The sequence below is a fragment of the Aotus nancymaae genome, unplaced genomic scaffold, assembly GCF_030222135.1.
Source record: "Aotus nancymaae isolate 86718 unplaced genomic scaffold, 86718_ANA_hifiasm-v0.15.2.pri h1tg000099l, whole genome shotgun sequence".
Taxonomy (NCBI): Eukaryota; Metazoa; Chordata; class Mammalia; order Primates; family Aotidae; genus Aotus; species Aotus nancymaae.
Window position 1 is genome coordinate 7,498,519 of NW_026988514.1, and position 23,660 is coordinate 7,522,178.

At 47.1% G+C, this 23,660-nt stretch overlaps 1 protein-coding gene across 1 annotated transcript in view; it reads right to left on the reverse strand.

Moving 5' to 3' along the window:
- Window positions 1–23,660, reverse strand: part of CHAT (choline O-acetyltransferase) — a 49,772-nt gene that overhangs the window by 9,676 nt on the left and 16,436 nt on the right. Inside the window, exons 7-10 of the mRNA XM_012477467.2 lie at window positions 9,463–9,632; window positions 6,266–6,366; window positions 5,201–5,329; window positions 2,820–2,942 (exon numbers count right to left, since the gene is read on the reverse strand). Of these exons, the coding sequence (XP_012332890.2) occupies window positions 2,820–2,942; window positions 5,201–5,329; window positions 6,266–6,366; window positions 9,463–9,632 (523 nt within the window). The remainder of the gene's footprint in view (window positions 1–2,819; window positions 2,943–5,200; window positions 5,330–6,265; window positions 6,367–9,462; window positions 9,633–23,660) is intronic.

Here is a 23,660-nt window from a genome sequence, read left to right on the forward strand (position 1 = left end):
GACGCTGGGGAGCCTCCCACATGGAGAGCCACGTTTGCTTGTATACACAGGGGATGCTGCACTGACATAAAATAAGGAAGTTATGGGCAGCGCTTCAAAAAAAATTCCCAACCTGGTGGGAAACCTACAGTTTTCTGTGAGACCCGATGAGTGTTTGATGAATAACACAGAATGGAATAATTGTGTAATTAATCATTCACACCCATGAGGGAATCCTGTTTTATTTAAACTGATTCAAGCATGACCTCCAGAGGGAAGCAGGGAGGGGCCTTAGTGGTGGTGAGTGTAAATTGCTGCCCAGGCCCTCCCTTCCAGGGGCGGCCGAGCTTCTGACAGACCCATGGGCACCATGGCTGTGCCTCTCCTCCCTGATGTCTATGACCCGAGCAGCAGTGGCCACTACGCCACCAGCCAGGGGATGCCTCTTTCCTTATGCATGGGAACTGAGCCAGCGTCCCTGGGCTTGCAGCCCTGGAGGGCACGCCCCCTTTCTCACCAGTCAGTAAGTGTTGGGAGTGGGGGAGGAAAAAAGACACAGAGCTCAGAGAGAAGCAGTGACAGCCCAATGTCACTCTGCAAGTCATGGCTCCACATCTCAGCCCTTCAGGGCATGTCTCTCCCTCACTGGCTGGGCTCCTGGAGGTTTGGGAAGGCTGTGTCCAATTCTGCAGGATGTGTGACACTGTCTTGTTTGGTGAGCACGGTAATGACCTCCTGTACACTCTGACAAATTTCCCCAAGACTCCGGCAAGGAGCTCCTGTCCTGTTTCTATGGTGCCTGGAGGCAAACGCCATCACTGGCCAGTCACTGACCAAGCCCAATTCAGGCAGCCTCTAGGTTTCTGCTGAATCTAGGGGCAGATAAAAGCAACTGTGATTATTACAGCTTAGAGCCTGAAGAATGCTGCTCATGGGAAGCAGATCCTCTTTGGCTATTCGATGAATCCAGGAGCCTCTGGCTGTGTCCATTCCTGGCCTTGTCCAGTGACAGCACAACCCACGGGAAGGTGGAGTACAGGTGCTGTGCAGGCTGCACTGGCCCCCTCAGCTCTGGATCTGAAACTTGGAAGCGCTCACGGTAGACAGGTCCTGAACAGCTGGTCTCAGTGACATCCCTAGTAGAGGCTCCGGCAGGATGCTGACCTCACAGCCTATCTCGGCCCCATGCCCTCTGAGTATCAGAAGGCACTGACCACTGTTCCAAATGCCAGGTAGGTCCTGCAGCATCTCAGTGCTGGTGAGGTTTCTGCCTCTTCACATCTCAGCGGCAAGCCCAGTCCTCATGTGGGATGACGTCAGCCTTCCCCAAGGTGTCAGGACAGGACAGACACTCAAAGCGGCTGCACTCATTTCCTTGAGAATTACAGGGGACACTGGACTGCTGTTTCCACACGGTTGCTGTCTGCTTATTAGTGAAAATGCCTTGCCCTGGCTTTACTGCAGGGTCACGTGATGGCCTTCATGGAAGGTGCAAACTGAAGGCAGGTCTGAGGGCAGAGCTTTACTGTTCATAGCCAAAAGTTTTTGAGCTGCTGCTTCTGGAGCCCTGGAACTGTCAGGAGCTGGCCACATCTAGGAAGACTGATTTCCCACTTTGGTTTCTTCACCTTCTGTAAAGGCTAATTGACCTCTCCCCCTGCCTTCACTCCTGATTTCCCTCCTCTTCACTCTTTCCCCGACACACAACGACCTGGGCCACCACTAGAGAGCTTTTTCTAAATCCCAGACCTGGCCAGACCACTTCTGGCTAAACCTCCCATCTGTGATTCAGTCTCTGGCACCTACTCTGTGTCAGGTTTGGTGTGGGTGCTAGGGACTTAGAGGGATGCGAGATGTCCAGAGTGTTAGGATTGGGAGGACAGGCTAAAAAACAAAGCCAGAAAATCTACCAATAAGGTAATTCACATGAGTAACAATTGCCTTGAAAGAAAAAGAAAACGCAATGTGGTATGATAGAGAACGGGTGGCAAGGGGGCCAGAGGTGGCTGCGTCAGATAAGGGGATGGAGAAAGGCTCTGAGGGATGGAACCTGGGCTGGAAAGGGCTGGTGTGTGTGGAGGATGGTGAGAGGTGGGTGACAGAGGCATAGCCAGGGCAAAGGTCAGGAGGCAGGAGGGAGCTGGTGTGAAGGCACTGGGAAGTTTCATGTGGAAAGTGATCTAGTCTGATTTGCATATTTCAAAGTTCACTCTTCATGAAAACAGGATTATTAGAGGTAACAGTGGAAACAGTGACCTTAGGAAGTGCTGCGGTTGGCCAAGCATGAGCTGATGGCAGCCTGGGAGGGGCTGATGGCTGTTGGGGTGAAGGGCAGGTGAGAGACATTTGGAGGAGAACTGACATGGTGGTGTGCGGGGATACGAGAAAGGGCTGAATCAACGATGAGCCACAATCTTTGTCTTGATCAGCTAGGGGGCTGCTGGTTCTATTTCCTTAGCAAGACTGGGAAGACTGGGGAGGAACAGGTTGCAGCAACAAGGTTTGGGTGAGGTGGGGGAAGTTGGGATAGAGATCAGCCCCTCCGCCCACCTCCATGATCCTCATCCCCACCTGGCTCTTCTCAGCTCTACACTCCAGCCCTTTGGAGCTCCATGCCCCAGCGCCATCACCCAGGCAGTTCCCTGATGGCACTTCCTTCTCATTCTGAGGTTGGATTTGTAACCCAGCTTGGTCTGCACCTCCTTCATGCAGCCTCGGTCACTGTCCAGTCCTCCAGGCCCCAGAAGGCTGTCCTTCCCCCAGGATGCTTCTAGACCCTAAATCTACAGCATCGTGTCTATCAGCCCTCCCAGGTACAGACTCATTCCACCTCCACTCACCTGTAGAAGGCCAGCTGGAGGGTCACCTGGATGAATGCATCAGGACTGCATTTCTGCTTCTTAATGAATGTTTTCCCATAGTTGTCAAACTTATAGACAATGAAGTCAAGGTTCTTTACTATTCTGAGGAAGAAAAAGAAAAGATGCTTGTATTGCATACACCACAGGATTTCCCCGGGCTTCTTGAGGTGGCTCTGTGTCCCAGCACTCTGGAAGGTGAGGACGCAGTCCCTGCCCTCCAGGAGTGCACTGAGGTGTCAGAGACATGCCTTGACCTATGAAAATGTCAGAAGGCATGCTGGGCCAGGACTACTATGACCGAAGGTGAGCTCAGCAGGGCGAGGTGGTGGCCCTGCTCTGGAGAGTGGGTGGAGAGATGGTACTGGCTGTGGCAGTGAGACAGGGCCTCCCTGTGACACAGGTGATATGCCTGGGACTTTGTCATTCACTGTCAGAGCAACAGGAGTCTGCACTGAGACTCTTGAGCACTGGCCGGCCCCCATATTGACCAATCTCCTCTTCCATCAGGACTCTGGGGTTCTGGCTGACTGCCCACTGGAGCAGTGTCTGGAAGGTTCATGCACCTGCCCACCAGTCATGTGTGAGCGCAGAGTCTGAGTGGGCACCCTGAGCCTGCACCCACACCTTCCCTCGGGACGCCATGCTTCCTGCCTGCCTCTCCTTGAAGTATTCCTCCTGCTTACAGCAGCTCAGCTCTTGGTGGGGTCAGGTGCTGGAGACACTGGGGGGACTCAGAGGTGACCCAGTTCCCACAAGTACTCGCCCCTTAGACCCACCTGTTGACAGACTCCTGGGACAGACTGAGCTCGCTGTCACCACAGCCACCTGGAAACCTCTCCCCCAAGCTGTGCCCACTCGGGCCCCTATCCCCTTGTATGGGCTCCTCAGGCCCCTTGGGGAGGAGCCTCCTGCTTCCCCATCCATGGGCCTTTCCCGACTCTCTCAACCTCAGGAGGGAGGAGCTGGGAGCCTCAGGGAACGTGAAGCCTGCTCAGGTTCCTGGAAGGGAGTGGACTTCTTTGGCCCCCAAGGACTCACCAACCCACCAGCTCACTGCCCTGGCCCCTGGCTTACCTCCTGAACAACCCTGCAAAGCTGAGATGTGGACACTGCTTTATAGCACACCTGAGCTGTGCCACGCCCAACAAAGCCGGGTGCTCTCCACGGCAGCTCCCAGCAGAGGGGTCCTTCCCACCCTTCAGCTGCCCAGCCTGGCTACACTCTGTCCTGTTCACATGTCCCTTCCCGCAGCCTCCTTGGGGGCGTCCCCATACCCCCTGCACGGAACCTTCCAGAGGTTCCTTACCATTGGCAGGGCAGGCTTTAGGCCTTTAATGGAGGACAGTGACATTCATCACAGTGCAGCCCAACTTCCTTTTTGTGCCCCAGCTCTGGCCATTCTCTCACTTGCTGGTCTCCAAACCAGCCTGCATCATTATGAACTTGCACAAGCTTGAAGACGCTGCCTTTCTGCCTCTTCCCCATCTGCTTGCACCATGAATTCCTATCCATCCTTCAAGCCCATCTCTGCAAGGCCCTCCCTCACAGTCCTGGCAGAGTTCAGCTTCCGTTTCTTTGTGGGTTCAGGTCAGCATGGTTGTTTTTGCCTTTGGCACTAATCTTACTGTATCGCACGTGTTGGCCTGGGAGTCTGCTTAGTCCACTAAAGTATGGAGTGCTGCTCCCATGGCACTTAGTTGTGTTCTCAGAGCCTTACCACAGGCCTGGCACACACGAGAGCTCTGCACATGTTTGATGAATGAATGAGCAAACCAGTGAGTGAATGCATTCGTACTTGCTTACTGAATGAGGGAATCAACAGCTACAGTGTGGACATGGTTGCCAGGCTGCAGCTCCCACCACCGCTCAACACTGCCCCAGCACCGGGCCCTCCTTCGGGGGTCCCGTTAGGGTTAGGGCCTGAACCGCCCCGCCTTGGTGAAAAAGACCCCCTTGTCAAGTTGCTATGTAAATTCAAGCAAATTGAAATAGCTTGAATTCAAATGACCTATTCAAACCAGTCGTTTATTACACCCCCAAAAGCAGGGGATGATTTCCCAGCCGTGACTCTGCTCAGTCAGGTGAAACTGTGAAAAAATAAATAAATAAATCATAAAAAAATAGCTCTGTGTTTGCATTTTATGGAAATGATGGATACTTCAGCAAGGTAATTTCCCCAGAGTTATAACTCTCCTTTAGTTTGACTACATTTCCATGAGGGATGGGGACGAGGTGGAGCCCAAGGGGAGGCAGGGGAGCCGGGGGTCTTTGGAAACTTCCAGGAGCCTTGGGAGCTAGTGGGCAGGGGCAGAGCGGTCCCTAGAGGCCCCCCCTTGAAGGAGACTTTGGTTTGTCCTTACCGTTGAAGTTTTTCCGCAGAGGAAGCTAAGTGGCCTTGAATTTCCGGGGAGCATTTCCACCGCAGCCTCCGGGGGGCAGGGAGCTCGCTGACTGAGTCTGCACGAACCAGCTTCCTGCTGCTCTGTGTCCTGCTGGGCACAGAGGCGACCTCCTGAGGCCCTGTGGCCAGAGAGCTGAGGGAGACATTGCTTCTTTGCCCTCTGCAATCATCTTAGCTGTCAGTGTTTGCAGCCATGGAGTTTCAGGGGGTACAAGCTGTCCCTGAACCACTGTGCAGATAAATAAACTGAGGCTCAGAGAGGCCACCAAAATCATTAAGTGACAGGGCCATGGTGCCATCCAGTTCCATCTGACTCCAAAACCCATTATTTCTTTTCATTGTTTTCCTATTAGACCATGTTACACCCTAACACTTATAGAACACTTGGAGAGAAATTTAAGAGAGAAACAAGCTGTGTCGTTTTGTTCTACAAGGGTTGTGACTACTAGGCTTGGTTTGGGTTTCAGCGACCCTAGAGTTTCGTGGAAGAGATTGAAGACTTAGATGCAAGGAGAATATCCTAGGAGAGAATGGGTAAAATTGGGAGTGGAGGAAGGAACGCCGTGTGTTTAAGGCACAGAGGAGCTCTGCTCAGAAGCGAAGGAGGGACCCATACTGGGGATTTGGAAGCAGCGAGGCTCAGAGAACTCCCCCTGTGCTGGGGCAGCTGTGGGCCTGGCCCTGACTCAGGACAAGAAGTAGGTATCGACGTAGGCTTCCCCTCTCTCACGGCAGACGTTCCTGAGAATTCCTTGCCACGCTTCTCCCTGACTGCCCTAAATCTGCTACCTCCTATCCATGGCCTGTGAAGCACATGACATCTTATTCAAAGCTGGTTTCAAATTCATCTGAGTGTATGTGTGTGTGTGTGTGTATGTGTGTGTGTGTGTGTGTGTATGAGTGTTATACATTTTTTCAAATTCATCTTTTGAAAAGATAAGACACTTTCCAGACTGACACAGCCCCCAGCGACCACCCACATTTTTTTTTGGCGCAGCATGGCAGCCCAGGACTCCAGACTCACATGTGCTTGAGCAGATGCTCGGTGCACTGCACCAGGACGATGCCGTCGAATGGGGAGTGTTCGCACACCACGCCGCAGGTGCCGTCTCGGCCCACCACGAACTGCAAGAGGAAAGAGGGAGTGGGCGGCCACGGGACAGTCAGCAGTGCAAGGCAGCCCCTTGACCCCAGGTCAGGCCCCTGACTTCTCAAGAGCACCTCTCCTTCAAGGACACCAGAGCACATTATTTCCTGAAGAGAACACGATTTGCAGTGGCCTGAGAATATGAGAATCCAAGACAGCTCTGCACTCACGACCTCTTTCCCATGAAGGCTCTGGGCAGTGAAGGTGGAGCCCCAAGTTCCCTGACTGAGCAGTCCAGGGATTCCTGAGGAGCTCATCCCGAGTCTGCAAAGCTGCTCTGGGGCATGGACGAGACCCATCAGCTTTGTTTCCCCTCATAGCATGCATCGCAGGCACCATCCCGCAGTGCTTTATGTGACTATTTGTCTGAAGGGCCCTGTTTGTTTTGGCCACCAATGATTTTATTCCCAGGATCTATACCAGTGTGCCCCCCATTGTATGTGCTCGATAATTGTGTGGAATGAGTGACAATGAAAGGTAACAGTCTGTTTCAGATGGTAAGCAGATTCCTAGGGAGAAATAAAATATCCCTTGATAGGTGTGAAGGAAGGATGAATAAGTAAAGAAGGAATGAAGGAAGGATGAAGAAGTGAAGGAAGGAGATACAGGAGATGCTCCACTGGTTGCTGCCTGGGTTTCGAGTCGGGGACCCACATGTAGCTCTGCAGCTGTGAGAGTTTAAACGAGATGTGTCAACTCTCCGGACTTCAGTTTGCTGTCACTGAGAACAGACCCATCTTGGCTCATGGATTGAGAAGTGGAATGGAGAGGAGGTATATGAAGGATCCATAGGAGCTGTTGAGTTTACTTATGACTTTTTTGGTGACTTTACAAAGACTCTAGCTGACTTGGGAAAGGGAACATACCTAGTGCACAAAAATACTGGGAGAAAATAATAAGGACAAAATTTGGTTCTTTTTTGTTTTTTTAAGCATCTTTATTTGTGAGAGCTTTATTTTTAAGTATTGGTAGGTGAAATTATTTGCTTTAAAGTGACTCGGCAGTAAATAAATTATAAGTAATCTGGAGGGAATAAATGAATCCAGACTGACAATATGTACATGATATTTTTGAATATGCTTGAAAATATCCATGATAAAAGTTAAAATATCCAGAGCTTTTGCTGCTTTATCAAAATACTCTTTCCTCTAGAAGTCCTGTGGCTTCTTTTCCATTGGGGGAAGCAGAAAGATGAAGAATTTAATGCAGAGAATATGATTTATTGTCATTATTGTTATTTTTTTAAACAGGGAGGAAGTTAATTGTCTCTCTTCCAACAGCACACACTCATTATGACTTGTTTACCTATGGAAATGGATTTATTTTCATAATTTTATAATTAAATGTTACAACAGCAAACTTGTATCAGGAAATATTTTAAACAGCTAGCAGAAAATTTAGGATTTTTAAATTTAGAAATTTTTAAGTTTTAGTTCTGTCATTTTTTTTTTTTTTCATTTTTTTAAAACTGTAATTCAAATGAAGCAGGCTGCTTGGTAGCCCATCACACCCAAGAGATACTCATTCTTCAGCCCTAAACAAACAAGACAAGCAAACTCTAAGAGTTTTACTGAAGCTCTTCCAGGGCACCATACCACTCCACATGTCCCGAGCTGCCTCTCCCCTGGTCTCCTCCCAATCGCTCCCCTGGTGTGCCAGAGGCCTGGATCTTTACTCGAATTCTGAAAAGAAACTCACTTCCCACAGAGCTTCTCCCTGAACTCACCCATTGCAGACCCTCCCCTCCTGCCCCCAGCGTCCCCTGCTTTGCTGTCCTGAGACCAGCTTTCCATCCTTTTGAATTCAGGTCCATGGAGCCCTGCTGGCTTCTCTGGCTCGCCTGATAATCTGTCCTGCTGATGAAAAGAGCCTGGAGGTCAGCATAGACTCACCCCTGAGAGGCAGTGAGGGCTGTGCCCACCCCCATGTTAGGACTTATCCATCCCTGTCACTAAAAGGAAGGAAGGAAGGAAGGAAGAAGAAAGAAGGAAGGAAGGAAGAAGGAAGGAAGGAAAGCGATGTCTTTTAAAAACTGCTACCAATGCTGAGTTACAGATTCTGTGCATGTATTACATTGGTTCACCCCCACAGCGGCTCCATGAAAGATGATAGGCCATTAGCACCGCTGTGGAGGCTAAAACAGCTGGCCCAGCAGCAGAAGAGCACATCAGAAATAATGGAATCAATATGCAAACCAATAAAAAGGAAAACCTGCAGAATGTAGGGACAGAGAGAAACGAAAATGAGGTGTTGTCTAGACATGCTTATGAATGTGAGCTTTGTTAACCGAAAGCAGAGAGATGTTTTGCCTGCTGTTTTACACTATATGCCATATAGTATAAAAGTGTAGTCACTTTAAAATAAACAAGACTACATTCAGGATTGGCATGTTGGGGGAATAAAAGGAGGATGGCAGAATGGGAATGAATGGTTTAACCTTGACTTCATTCCCGTCTGCATGGGTGTTTTTCTCTAGGCCAAAGCAAATTTCTTGCTTCTAGGCTGATGTCATGCAAATGAACAAATGTGAATTATTTTATCTCATCTTATGATCTTTCTTCCATGGAGGTTCTGGGCTGCTCTACTTCTCACGGCTTGATGGAGGTATGTCAAAATCGCCAGATCAGCGGGTGGACATCCAAAAAGCTAACAGCTCTGGGCCTCAGATTCTCTCAGAGTGCATTAAGGATTTGTTCAGTGGGGTCCGTTGTACCCTTTTGCTCCTGGCACACCCCACCTCACAGATGTGATGGGTGATGGGAAATGAGCCCCAGGTCTGGCCCAGACCTTCCTGGCACAGGTAACCTGTGGAAGGTTAGGGAGTTTGAGTTCGGTTCGGCCACTGGCTCCCAAGAAGAGTTCTGGCTGGTCCAGAGATTGACATCAACAGCACATCTCAGACCCCTCCAGCTCCCCTGACCCATCAGACCCAGCCTCTTGGGCAGCAGAGGGCAGTGCGTGCGCCTGCCAGACACAAGCACATGCGGGCTGGGTGCCGGGCTCTGTGGGCTTGCCTGCTCACTCTCTTGCTGGGGGCAAGGGTGTACTCTTGCGGGGTCACCTGGACGACTTACCTGCAGGGACTTGTCATACCAGCGGTTGGCCCCGTTCTTGCTGCAGCCTCCGCCGTGAAGGAGCTGGAGTGCCCTGTGGGTGTCGCTGAGCTCCACGCCTCCTGGCGCATCCAGGCACACAAGGCAGATGCAGCGTTCAATCATGTCCAGCGAGTCCCGATTGGTGGAGTCTGCAGAGGAGGCAGGCACAGCCCTAGCACCTGTCCCTCTCCAGGCCATGTTTCCCTCCTTGGAGCCCCATATGGGGCAGGGCAGCCCTGTCTTCTGGGATCACACTAAGACCCACATCTTGAGCCAGCCCTGATTTTCCAATCCTGCCCTGCTATGAATGGGCAGTGAAGTCAGCAAGAGTGTCCTGAACCTCTGTCCTACCCCAGGAGCCAGCTCATTCTCAGGGTCCCTGAAGGAGCCCTGCCCTCAGCTGCAGCCGGCTCTCCTCCTGATGTGTGGGCCACTGGTCCTGCATGCCAAGGTGAAGGGGGATGCTTAGACCCTCAGGTCTGCCCACATCAGTGGAGGGGTCCCTAATCCCCACCCAATAGCACCCTCCACTCAAGCTCCTGTGAGCCACATCTGTGTGTAGGCATGCTTGTTTGCCCTGAACTGTAACTTTCAGACATCTACATTAGTTTTCCAATTTTGAAACTGCCAATTCAAAATTAGGCAATTTCACAAGAAAACCCCAAGCCATTGGTTCAGAGGCAGAGCTGCAGGTGGAAGGGCCAGGCATCCCTGAACCTGCATCAGGATGAGCTCATAGGAACCGTTTTGGACTCATAGACCCAAAGGAGCGCCAAGCCTGGCCCACAGCTGGCTTTTGCGTGAGCCTCTACCAATTCCCAGGCTCCTCCGGACCTTGCACAGGAAGCGGGTTTCAAAAGGGAATCCCCCTCCCTGGTGGCATTGGAGGAGTACAGACACAGATGGCTTTTCAGGAGTGGGAGTCAGGCACAGAGGACACGACTTCACCAGAGACACGTGGGTTCCTCCCAGAGAGCACCAGAAGCTGCCCTCCCAGGGAAGCTTCCTCCACAAGGCACAGGGAGGTTCACCAAGCCCACCTGGCAGGACCTGCTGGGGGCTAAGGCTGCTCCTGCTGTGTGTTCCCGTTTCTTCCAAACAGGGGTCTATTGTGCGACGATGTTCTCTCCACCGCTCAGTACTGGCTGCGGGAGTGCACAGCCTGGCTCTTGGTTTAAAGTTCAGCAAAAGTTAAAAAGTCCACCCAAACCAAAGTTTAACATTTTGGTTTAAAATTCTAAGGAGTCACTTCAAGACCCAATGGTGAGGGCTGTGTATCACCAGGAGAGCCTGACCTTGGAGCTGGATGCTGGGACAGGATGAGGCACCTAGGGCAGGGGTGAGAGTGCTCTATGTGGGAAGATGGGGGGCATGGCATTTGCAGATAAAGGTGCATTACATGGTAGAGACTGCTAGTTGCACACCACATGTCCTTTCTTCCCTTGCTCATAGAACCCCTGGTTTTTAGCTTGGTACATGGACAACCAACTAAAGGTATACTTCCCAACCTCCCTTACAGCTAGGGGTAACCAGGTGTCGAAATTCTGCTAGCAAGATCTCAAGAAACTACAGGACAGCTTCCAGGGAACCTCCTCAAAGATAACTAGTACGTGCTCTTTGTCCTGCTTCTCACCTTCCTCCATCCTGCTGCCTGGATCGTGGATATGATGGCGGGAGCTCTCCCCTGTGTTTTGCCTTCCTCAGGGAAGTGGACAGCTCCCGTTCCCAGGGTGCAGTCAGTCTTTAAGACCATCTCCTAGGTCTTCTCGATGTCTGCTGGGTACACAGATGCTAACTGCACTGGTCTTCGCTCTGCCCAGGTGAATTCTCCAGGTTCACAAGGGGTGTCTACAGATGCCCTTGCTTGAAAGGAGTCTCCAGTCCCCATGCATACCCTTTTTTGCAAATTCTCCAGTCCCCATGCATCCCCTTTCTCTCACTTTCTGCAAATTCTGGGGAAGAAGATGTCTCCCACAGCAGGCTGTCCACTCTGGGAAGCCAGCCTAGCCTTGGGATGTCCTCTCTTCCCTCCTGTCGAGGATGAGGCTTTGGGACCCCAGTGCTTTCAGAACCCCTCCTGGTCCCTATGAGGCCAGGATGCCTTCTCGCTCTCTGCATGGCCTCTTGGGCTTCCCTGCCTCAGTCTGATCAGCATCAAGGATCTGGCCATGCCCTGAGGATCTAAGCATAAGTGAGAGCCAGCCCAGGCTCTAGGGAAACTCCCCTTCCTGTAAGCTCCTTCAGCATGGTGCAGTCACCACATCACCCTCTCAGAACCTGAAACAGCTCCTACTGCCCACAAGAGAGAATCCCAATTTCTAAACATGGCACCATGGGCTCCTTGGCTCACACCTCTGCTGCCCCGCAAGGCTACCTCCTTTCCTCCCCAGATCCCTGCATGGACCTCACAAACAACCTTCTGCCCCTCTCTGATTCTGTGCACATCCCATCTCCTTGTAATCATGCAGACTGTGCCCAGGACAAGACCGTTCTCCTACTCTGCCTATCAAAGCCCTCCCTGAGCTCCCTCGTCCTCTGGCAGTGCCAGCCCTGCCTTTGAGGTCACCTGACGCCCAGAGAATGAGGCCTCCACAGCTTGCTCAGTGCAGATGTGGAACCTGCACTCTGCCTCACATAGCACCAGAGCCCAGAGGTGGCCCCCCAACCCCTGCCCACCACCCCCTGCTGCACAGCACATGATCCCACTGCCATTCCCACACCACCATGCTTTGGACAGTCAGCACTTTCAGCCCCTGGATGCCTGGTCTGTTCCCCTCCCTGATATCAGCACTCACTGAGGGTGGGGCCTGGGCCCCCTGCACAAGGTAAGCACAGTCCATGGTGGGTAATGGACTTCATCGTGCTTCCCTTGGTCTGGCCCCAGTAGGGCTGGGATCTGTGGACCTAGTTCAGAAAGGGGGCCTGGAGGTGCCCAGCTGGCTAATGGGAAAGGGAGAGGCCATGTCCTTCTGAAGGGCAAAAACCAACTACTTTTGAGGCTTTGAGCTTCATGGGTTGGTGGGGGAGTGGGGGTAGGGTGAGGCTGGGACAAGGTAGGGTTCCTTTACCTCTGCAAACTCCCTGCTCTGCCTTTCTCCCTTCCTTAGGAAACCTGCAGATGGCCACGGTGCTCAGCCCTCTACTATGTGCTGTGCTCGGGGTCCCTTCAGGCTCTCCCTCAGGCTTTCCTAGGCTAGCCAGTGCCTTCAGAGCATGGGGAGACCTTGGCCAGGTCTGGGTCAGGTTCAGATCAGCAGAGAGGAAGGGAGAGGCATACCAGGAGGTGTATAACAGTGCAGGGTAGTGGGTGGAGGGTGGGAGGGTGGCTTGGATGGTGGGGAACAGACCCCCATGCTTGTAAGCATAGCTTGTGAGTAATTGGCTTGACCTCCAGCTTATGGGTGAGGGCACAGGATTTAGGCAGGGCTGGAAGAACACAATGATGTGATACTATTAGCTAACATTTGTCGGGTACCTACCATTGTGCCAGGTATCAAATTAAACATACATACTGATGCATATGAGATAGGTATCATTGTCATGCCTCATTTACAGGTTAGGAGCAGAGAAACCAAATGTCTTGACCTCAGGCCATTTATAAGGCCTCTTTTGTAAACAGGGATGATATTAATTATTCAGTAAGTAGAGGGAGCTCGGTTTGATCTCAGGCATCCAATCCCAATGCTCAGGTTCATCAACAAGGGCTGTGAATGCCCAGCTCAGTGATGTGACTTCAGCCAGCAACAACAGGGAGTCACTGAAGGATCATGGAAGAGCGCAGTGTGGTCAGAGCAGAGTCTAGGATACCTGGCAGCTTGGGAAGGGCATGGGCCTGGAGACTAGCCACGCTGGGGCCATGAGCAGCTTGAATGCTGCCCACCTCATCCCTGTTGGCTATACTTCAGGGTGAGCTCTGAGAGCCCTGGCTTGGTAGTTGCCTTCACTAAAGGTTCTTTAAAAACAGCCCCAAAGGCCATGTGAAGTGGGCAGACTGCAGCTCCTCAGGCAGCTGCCCACAGCATGCCTGCCCAACCAGGAGGCATCACTCCCTGGGCATCACTGCCCGGGTCACCTCCAGGCAGGCAAGATGGATTGTGAGGAGGCATCACAGCATTGCCATCACGTGCAGGCTGTGCAGGGCCCAGGAGCCCAGCGCCGCTGAACAGGAACCAGGTCCTGGCTCATTAGACAGGGTGAAATGGAAGCAGGACAACAGAGTGGGAAGCCAGGTGGCCTTGCAAATGAACTCCCTGCATATAAGTAGCTGATCAGTCAAATGCTGACAAGTTTATCCTGTAAGGCAGAAAATGAACACTACACCCAAGCTCATCCACCATGACTCTGGCCCAAATGTAATGGAAACATGGGACGGCGGGCTGGAGGCACGTGGCAGGAGCTGTTTGTCTTGTGGTATGCTCATTGAGCACATCGAGGCTCCTTTAAAGTGGTGAATCAATCTTCCTCAAGGAGCCCTGCTTAATAGTGAGAGGTGGGGATTGAGTAATAGGAGGAGCTTGCTCTGACACCCGTGCCTGAGGTGGGAGCTAACAGCTTTGGTGGTGTGGAAATTCCAAAGGCCAGGAGGCCTTGGGGAGCCCTGAGCCTGGTGTTAGAGGTTGGAAGCTTACAGGCCGAGACTCTGGTGAGCACAGATGAAACAGCACCTGGTACCTCTGTCTGTGCAGGGCTGCAAGACTCAGGTGCTGCTCTCTAATGTGCACTACTGTGCACAAGCACCACCAGACATACACCACTCTAAGACGCCTGCCTGTGCTTGCTCTGATCTATTCCCTGGGAAGTTAGCACAAGTTAGATTTCTGTGCTGTGCCCATCCTCCTTCTCACAATCCAGGAGATGGATGAACTGAGCTCTTTCTTAGGGGCTTAGCCCTTCTTAACATTTCCCAATCCTATCTGAGCATCTTTCCTCCCTAGATGAAGGAGTACTTTCTTCTTTTAAGAGGTAAATCTGCCATCACGCATCTCATATTCTTCCCAGCTCTCTGGCCTAGGGGGTGATCTTTATCCTGTCTGTCCTTAGAGGCTATGAGAATTTGGACTAAAGTATTTCTCACTCTTGCAAATCAGAGCTGCTTTGACTTGAGTTACATAAGCCTCCTTTAATGAGCTCTGGAGGGAGGGTCTTCTGATTCCAGGAACATATAATTTTCCCTATTCCTCCCGCTAAAAGCTTGGACATTTTATTTAAAACAAACATAAGAAGACTCTGAAAGATGGAGACAGGAAGGCAGACCAGTCAGTGACCTCAGGACCCAAGGAACACCACATGGGCAGATTCTCTGAGTATTATGGACTGAACTGCGTCCCCTGAAAAGTCAAATGTTGAAGCTTCAGCTCTCAGTTTGACTCTATTTGGAGGGAGGGCTTTTACAAAGATAATTAAAGTTCAATGAGGTCTTAATCCAATAGGACTAGTGTCATCATAAGAAGAGGAAGAGATACCAAGGATGTGTGCACGGAGAGAAGACCAGGTGAGGACACAGTGAGAAGATGGCTTGTCGATGCCTATACTGTGCCACCTTCATCTCGGACTTCCAACCTCCAAAACGGTGAGAAATAAACGTCTGCTGTTTAAGCCACCCATTCTGTGGCATTGTGATGGCAGCTCTAGCAAACTAATAACCTGTGAGGTTTTTTTTTGTTCTGTTTTGTTTTTACCTACAATATCCAACTTGGCATTGAAGAAATCAGCAGCATAGAAACAAGTTGGTAAAGTAACAAACAAACAAACAACAAAACCCTGCTCTCTCTAGCCAAAGGATCAGAATAGCAAAACATAAGACTTTTAGGTAATAGCTGTTCCACTTCAGCCAAACACCACAGAGAAAAACTGTGTTGTCCCTCCCTTGGCCACCACACCGGCAAAGGTCAATAGAAGAGCCCAGATTGTACCATCACCAGTCAGTAATGAGGCATCTCAACTTCTGGGGGTATCAGAGAAGGCATAGCCTCAGACAGAAGCTGGGACTTCCATCTCCATTGGGCAATAACCACCCTTCCCTCCTTTTCCCCACGCAGCATTAATAGAGACCATGTAGGGAGCTTGGACTCCTACCCCGCCACCCGGCATTAATAAGGAGTCCCCTCCCCCAGGGTGTCAACGGAGACCCAGTGAGGAGCCTGTGCTTCCACCTCCACCTGGTTATAACCTCCCCCGTTCTCTTACTGGACCAGTGTCAGAGGAAGCCAGCTAAAACATGCTTAAATAAGATCCCAAGTCTCATAACACAATACATTCAAATTTCAAAAGAAAATTGCTCATTCTACCAAGAACTAGGAAAATCTCAACTTGACTAAAAAAAAAAATCACGGCTGGGTGCTCTGGCTCACGCCCTTAATCCCAGCATTTTGGGAGGCCAAGGTGGGCAGATCACTTGAGGTCAGGAGTTAGAGACCAGCCTGGCCAACATAGTGAAGCCCCATCTCCACTAAAAATACAAAAATTAGCTGGGCATGGTGGTGTGCCCTTGTAACCTAGCTACCGGGAAGCTGAGGCACCAGAATCGTTTGAACTCGGGAGGCAGAGGTTGCAATGAGTTGAGATCATGCCACTGCACTCCTGCCTGGGCAAGAGACCAAGACTCCATCTCAAAAAAATAAAATAAAATAAAACAAAAATAAATAAAAAGCAGTCATCATAAAAAATTCAATAAGCAATTTTAACATATTTATAACAAATGAAAAAAAATAGGAAGTTTCGACAAATAAAGAGAAATTCTTAGTGAGAAAATAAAAGATATAAGAAGAACTAAATAGAAATTTTAGGACTGAATAATAGAATAACTAATATAAAAAGCACAGTACATAGACTCAATAGAAGAACTTACAGAGCAGAGAAAAGAACCTGAAGGTCTTCAGTGAACTTGAAGCCAGAACAACACTGATTAGCCAATTGGAACAACAGAGAGAAAACAGACTGGGGGAAATAAACAGAGCCTAAGGCACCTGTGAGACAAAAGGTGACGTTTATGTCACCAAATTCCCAGGAGAAGAGAAAGAGGACAGAGCAGAAAGGACTCAGGGAAATAATGGCTAATACTTTCCCAAATTTGGCAAAGGACACAAATCTAAAGATTCAGGAAGATAAGTTAACCTCAAACAGGAGATATATATGCACACATATATATATATATATAAAATGTATGTATGTATATATATGTGTGTGTGTGTATATATATATATAAACACACACATATATCTACACACACACACACACACACACACACACACACATACACATATTACATAGGAGAAAGCAACTAAGACAACAGCCAGAAATCATGAAGGCCAGAAGAAATTGGCATGATATTTTGTAAGTACTGAAAAAAAAGAACTATCAATCCAGAATTCTATATCAAGAAAAAAATATCCTTCAGAAATGAAGAGGGGGAAATAAAAACATTTTCACATGAGGAAAAACTAAGAGAATTCATGCCAAGCAGACCGGTCCTGAAAGAATGGCTAACAAAAGATTTTTTTTTAAAGAAAGAAAACGATAAAAAGGGAAACATTGGAACATCAAGAAGAAAGAAAGGACAACAGAAATGGTAAATATCTGTAAATAAATTCATTTTCATTCTCCTTTTAAGTCTTCTAAACTATATTTCAGTGTTGAAGCAAAAATCATAACACTGCTTGATGTGGTTCTAAATGTATATAGAGATAATATTTAAGACAAGTATATTATAAACAAAGGAGAATAAAAGGTGGTAAGCTTTCTACACTTCACTAGAACTGGTAACATTTCAACATTAATAGACTATGATAGGTTATGTATATACAAGGTCATATCTATAGATACTGTTAGAAAAAGTTATACACACAGATAATGCTAAAAAAATTACAGGTAAATAAAAATAGAATTCTAAAAAATGTTCATGTAACCTGCAGGAAGGCAAGAAAAAGAGAACAATAACTGAAAAACAGAAAACAAAAAAAAAATGTTAGAATTAAACCCTAACACATCAATTATTATGTAAGGTGTAAATGATCTAAATACACCAGTTAGAAGACAGAGATTGACAGAATATAGTACAAAACATTATCCAGCTATATGCTGTCTACAAGAAATGAACATCAAATATAATGATATTCGTTGGTTACAAATAAAAGGAAGGAACATATTTTTCATGCAAACATTAATCAAAAGAAAGCAGAAATGGCTATCTTAATGTCAGGTAAAGTACACTTTAGAGCAAAGAAAATTTACCAGAGACATAGAAGGACATGATTTAAAAGTAAAGGATAAATCCACCAAGAAGACATGGCAATCCTAAATGCATCTGTATCAAGCATACCATAAAATATGTTAAGCAAACACTGACAGAACTGAAAGGAGCAATGGACAAATCCACAGTTGTACTTGGAGACTGTAACACTGCTCTCAACAATTGTTAGAACAACTAGACAGAAATTCAGCGAGGACGTAAAAGAAATCAACAATATCATCAATCATTCTCTTCAAATACCCATGAAACATATGCCAAGATAGACTATACCCAGGACCATAAAACAACCCTCAACAAATTGAAAATAATTAAAGTCATTCAACATGTGTTCTCTGACCACAGTGAACTCAAAGTAGAAATCAGTAACAGAAAAATAACATAAAAAGTTCCAAACATTTGGAAACTGAACAACATACTTATAAATAATTAATGGTCAAAGAGGGAGTTGTATTAGTCTGTTTTCACACGCTATGAAGACCTAACGGAGACTGGGTAATTTATGAAGAAAAAATATTTAATTGACTCACAGTTTTGCATGGCTTGGGAGAATTCAGGAAACTTACAATCATGGCAGAAGAGAAGAGGAAACAAAGACCTTCCTTCCCACGGCAGCAGGAGAGACAGAAAATGAGGGGGAACTGCCAAACACTTTTAAACCATCAGGTATCCTGGGAACTCACTCACTGTCTCGAGAACAGCGTGGGGGGAACCACCCCCATGGTCCAATCACCTCTCACTGGGTCCCTCCCTTGACATGTGGGGATTAGAATTTGAGATGAGATTTGGGTGGAGACACAGAGCTGAACCATGTCAGAGTTTTAAGGGAAATGTTAAAGATATACTGGAATGAAAATTTAAACACATCATATGAAAATTTGGGAGATACACCTAAAGTATCTTTTCTAAATGCTTACATTAGAAAAGTCTCAAATTAATAATTTAATTTCTTACCTGAAGAACCTAGAAAAAGAAGAGCAGAAAAAACCCAGTGGAAGAAAGAGGAAGGTAATAATAAAGAGCAGAAATCAATGCGATTAAAAACAGGAAAAAAAATCAATGAAAAGAAAGCTAGTTATTTTAAAAGACCAATCAAATTTACAGAGAGACTGACCAAAAAAAAAAGAAAAAAAAAAAAGAGAGAGAGAGAGAAAGACACAACCACCAATATCAGGAATGAAACAGGATATCGCTACAGATCATGCAGACATCAAAAGTATAATAAGAGGATACTATGAACAATTCTATACACATAAATCTGACAACTTACATGAAATGGACCAATCCCTTGAAAAGTATAAACTACCACAATGCATTGAATATTATGATTTTTGAATAGTCCTATAATTATTAACCTATTTACGCTGGAGGTTGCAAATTTTTTTTAATGAAAAATCAGATCTTAGTGATGACCTTAAGCAGTAGGATATAAATAACTCCCAAGAGCTTACCATTCCAGTAATGGAACACTAGGCATAAATAGGTTAAGGATATTTAATTAGCAAAATTAAAACTCCTAAAAAAGAAATCTCCAGGCCAAATAATTTCACTGAAGAAGTCTAACAAACATTTAAGGAAGAATTTATACCACATTTATACAATCTGTTTCAGAAAATATAAAAGGAGGGAACATTTCCCAATTTATGAACCTGGTATCCTGATACCAAAAGAAGACACATACAGTACAACAAACAAACAAACAAAAAACCCAAAGCAACTATAGAATAGTGGCCCTCACAAATATAGAGGCAAAAAATACAGAACTACATATTAGCAAGCAGAATTAAGCAATATATGGAAAGAATTATACACCATGACCAACTGGGGCTCATTCCAGGGATGCAGGGCTAGTTCAATATCTGAAAATCAATCAGTGTAATCCACCACATTAACAAGCTACAGAAAAAAAATAACATGATTATATTAATTTATACAGTAAAAGCATTTGGCAAAATTCAACATTCATTCATGATAAAATCTCTTGTTGAACTAGGAGGACCAGAAGGGAACTTCCTTGACTTGATAAAGAACATCTACAAAAAGCTTATAGCTAACAGCATATTTAAAAGTGAAAGACTATAATTGAGTTTCATATGTGAATCTTTTATATTGCAACCTTGCTGAATTCATTTATTCTAGGAATTTTTAGCTTTGTAGATTTGTTAGTATTTTCTATATACGTAATCATGTCATGAAAATAGGGATCATTTTACTTTTTTCTTTCTGATCAGTATCCCTTTTGTTCCCTTTTTTTGCCTTATTCCTCTGTCCAGAACTCCAATACTGTGTTAAACAGAAGTGGTAAGAGTAGGTATCCTTTTGTTCTTGATCTTACGGGGAAAGCATTCAGTCTTCCACCTTTAAATATGATGTTAGCTATAAGCTTTTTGTAGATGTTCCTTATTAGGTCGAGGAAGTTCCCTTCTGGTCCTAGTTCTCTAAGATATTTTATCATGAATGGATGTTGAATTTTGCCAAATGCTATTACTGTATCGATTAATATAATCATGCTATTTTTTTCTTTAGTCTGTTAATGTGATGGATTACATTGTCTTCATACCTAACAAAATGGTTAAAATAAAAAATAGTGACAACACCAAGTGCTGATGAAGATGTATAGAAACTGGATTATACATACATATATTGCTGATGGGAATGTAAAATGGTACAGTCACTATGGAAAACATTTTAGCAGTTTCTTAAAAAACCAAACATACAACTGTCATGTGACCTATAAATTACATTCCTGGACATTTTTTCCAGTAAGTGAAAACACAGGTTCACACAAAAACCTGTACACAAATGTTCACAGAAGCTTTATTTTTCATAGTTTGAATCTGGAAACAACTCGGATGTCCTTTGATAGGTAAATGATGAAAGAAACTGTGATACCTAGCACCATGGAATACCACTCAGCAATAAAGAGGAAAGAACTGTTGACACATGCAACAATTTGGATGAATCTCCATCCAGAGAAGTATGCTCTTTGAAAAAAGCCATTCCTCACATCATACATGCTACATGATTTCCTGTATATAATATATATTTCACGTATATAATATATAATATTTCTGAAGCAATAAAATTACCAAAATAGAGAACAGATTTGTGGTTGCCCAGGAGTTAAGAAGGGGGTGAAGTGCCTGTGGTTATAAAAGGGCACATGAAGGATCCTGGTGGTGATGGAATGCTCCAGTCTTGACTGTGTCAATGTCAGTGTCCTGGTTGTGCTATTGTCCTATAGTTTTGGAAAATGCTACCACTAGGGGAAGACTGGTACATGTGAGATCTCTGTATTACTTCTTACAACCGGATGTTAATCTAGAGTTATATCAAAAAAAGTATAATTTATTATTTATATAAATATATATAATATATATAAATTAAATTTATTTATATTTAATTTATATATAAATAAATATATATATAAACACACCTCTCTTTTCCTCGTTCTAGAGCCCTTTGTGCCTATCTCAAATACATATATATTTATATTATATATGTAAATATATAATATAACAATATATATAATATATATAAATATATATAATACATATTATATAAAAATATATAATATATAAATATTATTATATATAATATATAATATGTATTATATATATATATATTATGTAAAAGAACTTAAGAACCAAGAAGTGCTCTTTCTTTCATCTGGGTTCTAACCACTCTTCCCACAAAGGCAGAGGACACAAAGAGCTGGCATGCTTCCAGAACTGGGAGAAAGGATGTTGGGGGAGAAAGGCAGGAGACACAAAAACAAACAAACAAAAAAAACACAGAAAAACACCTCCCAGCTGTCTTGTACCCCAAACATTACTGTGCTGCTCATAAAATGGAAAATGAGGGCCAGAGGGATGGTGACCAGGGAGAAGGTAAAGACAGGAGTCCAGTGTGTGTACACAGAGAGAGGGTGGTATGTGGAGGGCCCAGGGAAAGCAAAATGCACCGCAGAGTTTTTAGGGATTAGGATTCTATGCAAAGAGCAAAGCAGCCTTCGGGCCCTCGGGCCCCTGCCTCTGACCACAAGGACAGTGCCCATATTCAAGTTCCCCAGATTTTTCCAGAGGGGTTGTGGGCATTGGGCAAAGCATCCCCAGGGTGATCCCCAAATCTAATAAGAGCTACCATTTAGTCAACACCCTCTGTGTGCCAGGTGCCAGGCCATCTGCTTTACAGCCTGTCCCCTTGGTCCTGCCCATAGGGCACACTGTGATCTTCATATAGACTAGGAAGCCTAGGCCACAGAAGACAGCAGCCATGGTAGGTCAAGTGCAGCCCTCCTGCCTTGGACCACTTGCCTTTCCTGCCTGGATGCTCTTGTCCCTAAAGGCCTTCATGCTTCTTCTGAAGGAGGGAGGCATTGGCTCAGCCCCTTCCCAGAGCAAGAAAATCACATTCAGTCTTGAGAGCTCGGGAGGAATTTCTGGGCCAATTAAATCAGAGAGGCTGTTAGTGCTAATGTGTAATTGGTTTTAAAATCAGCAGACATGCCTAGCTCTGGATGACAATATTTAAATAGCAAAATGCCCCCATCCTGAGTGGTTCTTGTAAACCATGACCATGGGCTTCTGCAGCTGCAGCTGCCTTCTGTCAGTTCCCTCCTTGCAAGCAGTGGCTCAGCTCTAATTGGCTGTTGGGGATAAATATTTACGGGACTGTGTAAACGAAGAGCATCTGCCTCTCAGGTCTGGTCACAGGCTCTCCACGGCAGCACCCGGGAAGGCCAGTGGGCTGGGGGGCTCTCCAAGCTGGCCATCCTTTTCCTACAAATTGACAAGCGCTGTAGTCTCCCAGACTCAGGGCCGAATGTCTAATCAAATTTCCAGACCAGGATAACGGGTTGGCTCCTCCTGGGTTCAGGAAGGCCACAGCTTCGAGGCAGTGGGGAGGGAGGTTCTAAGAGGGTGTGCAGGCTCCCTTTGAGGCCCCGAGCCTGTCTTCAGAATCCCACCCCGGCCTCCCTGGCACTGTAGATCTCAGGCTGGCTAGGCAAACGCTCCCTCCTGGTGTCAGCCCCCGTGTCACCACCGGCCACCCCTAAGAGAGACGCAGCCTCTTCCTCTGTTCTGTGGGAATGAAATCCCACCGCACAGGTGTAACAAAGGACAGAAGGTGCCCGGGACAGAGCAGGCACAGAGGGAGACCTGGATGCACTGCTAATTTCTGAGGAAGCAGGTCCCACCCTGGGCTGCACATGAAAACACCAGAGTGCTATAAAAATAGATTTCTTGGCCCCACTCTGTCCCTCTGGAAAATCACTGGGGCCCAGGAATCTGTTTTGTTTTGTTTTATTAAGGAATGCTCTAGACAATCCTGATGTCATCATCCAACCCCAGTCTGGAACCACGGCTGAGTCACACTGGCCTCAGCACACCTGGCTTTAGCCTCAAGTTCCTCTATGGAGGCGGCCTCCCAGCCCCTCAGGACTCTGTCTGAAATGCTGCTTTGGTTTAGCCTGTGTATCCTGGTGCTTTGGGCCCCCAGAGGACACTGGCAGTGGCCTGTGGCTGATCAGACCACCTTCAGTGATGTCAGCACACACAATCCTACACCGTGTCTGAGCCCGTGTCTGAGCCAGAGCTGGAGGGTGTGGCAGGCAGCCCGGCTCCCCTGCATGTGGGCTGTGCCACCCTGGTGGTCCCTGGAAACCTGTGAGCCTCATGCCCTCAGTTTCACGGCACAGGGTCAGGCTGGGCAGCCTGGGGCTCACAGGAGGGAGTCGTCCTGGTTGGGGGCAGGATGGAGGCTCAGGAGTAGTGTTAGAAGGAGAGAAGTTGATGCAATGAAGGGTCGGGGTGGACAAGCCCCTACCCCGGGCCTCAGTTGACTGTGTGAGAATCCGGGGAAGTGTTTTGTCTGAGCTCAAGCTCCCTGGTCCAGACCTCCTGGTGGAGCTCAGCTTAGCCAAGGCCTC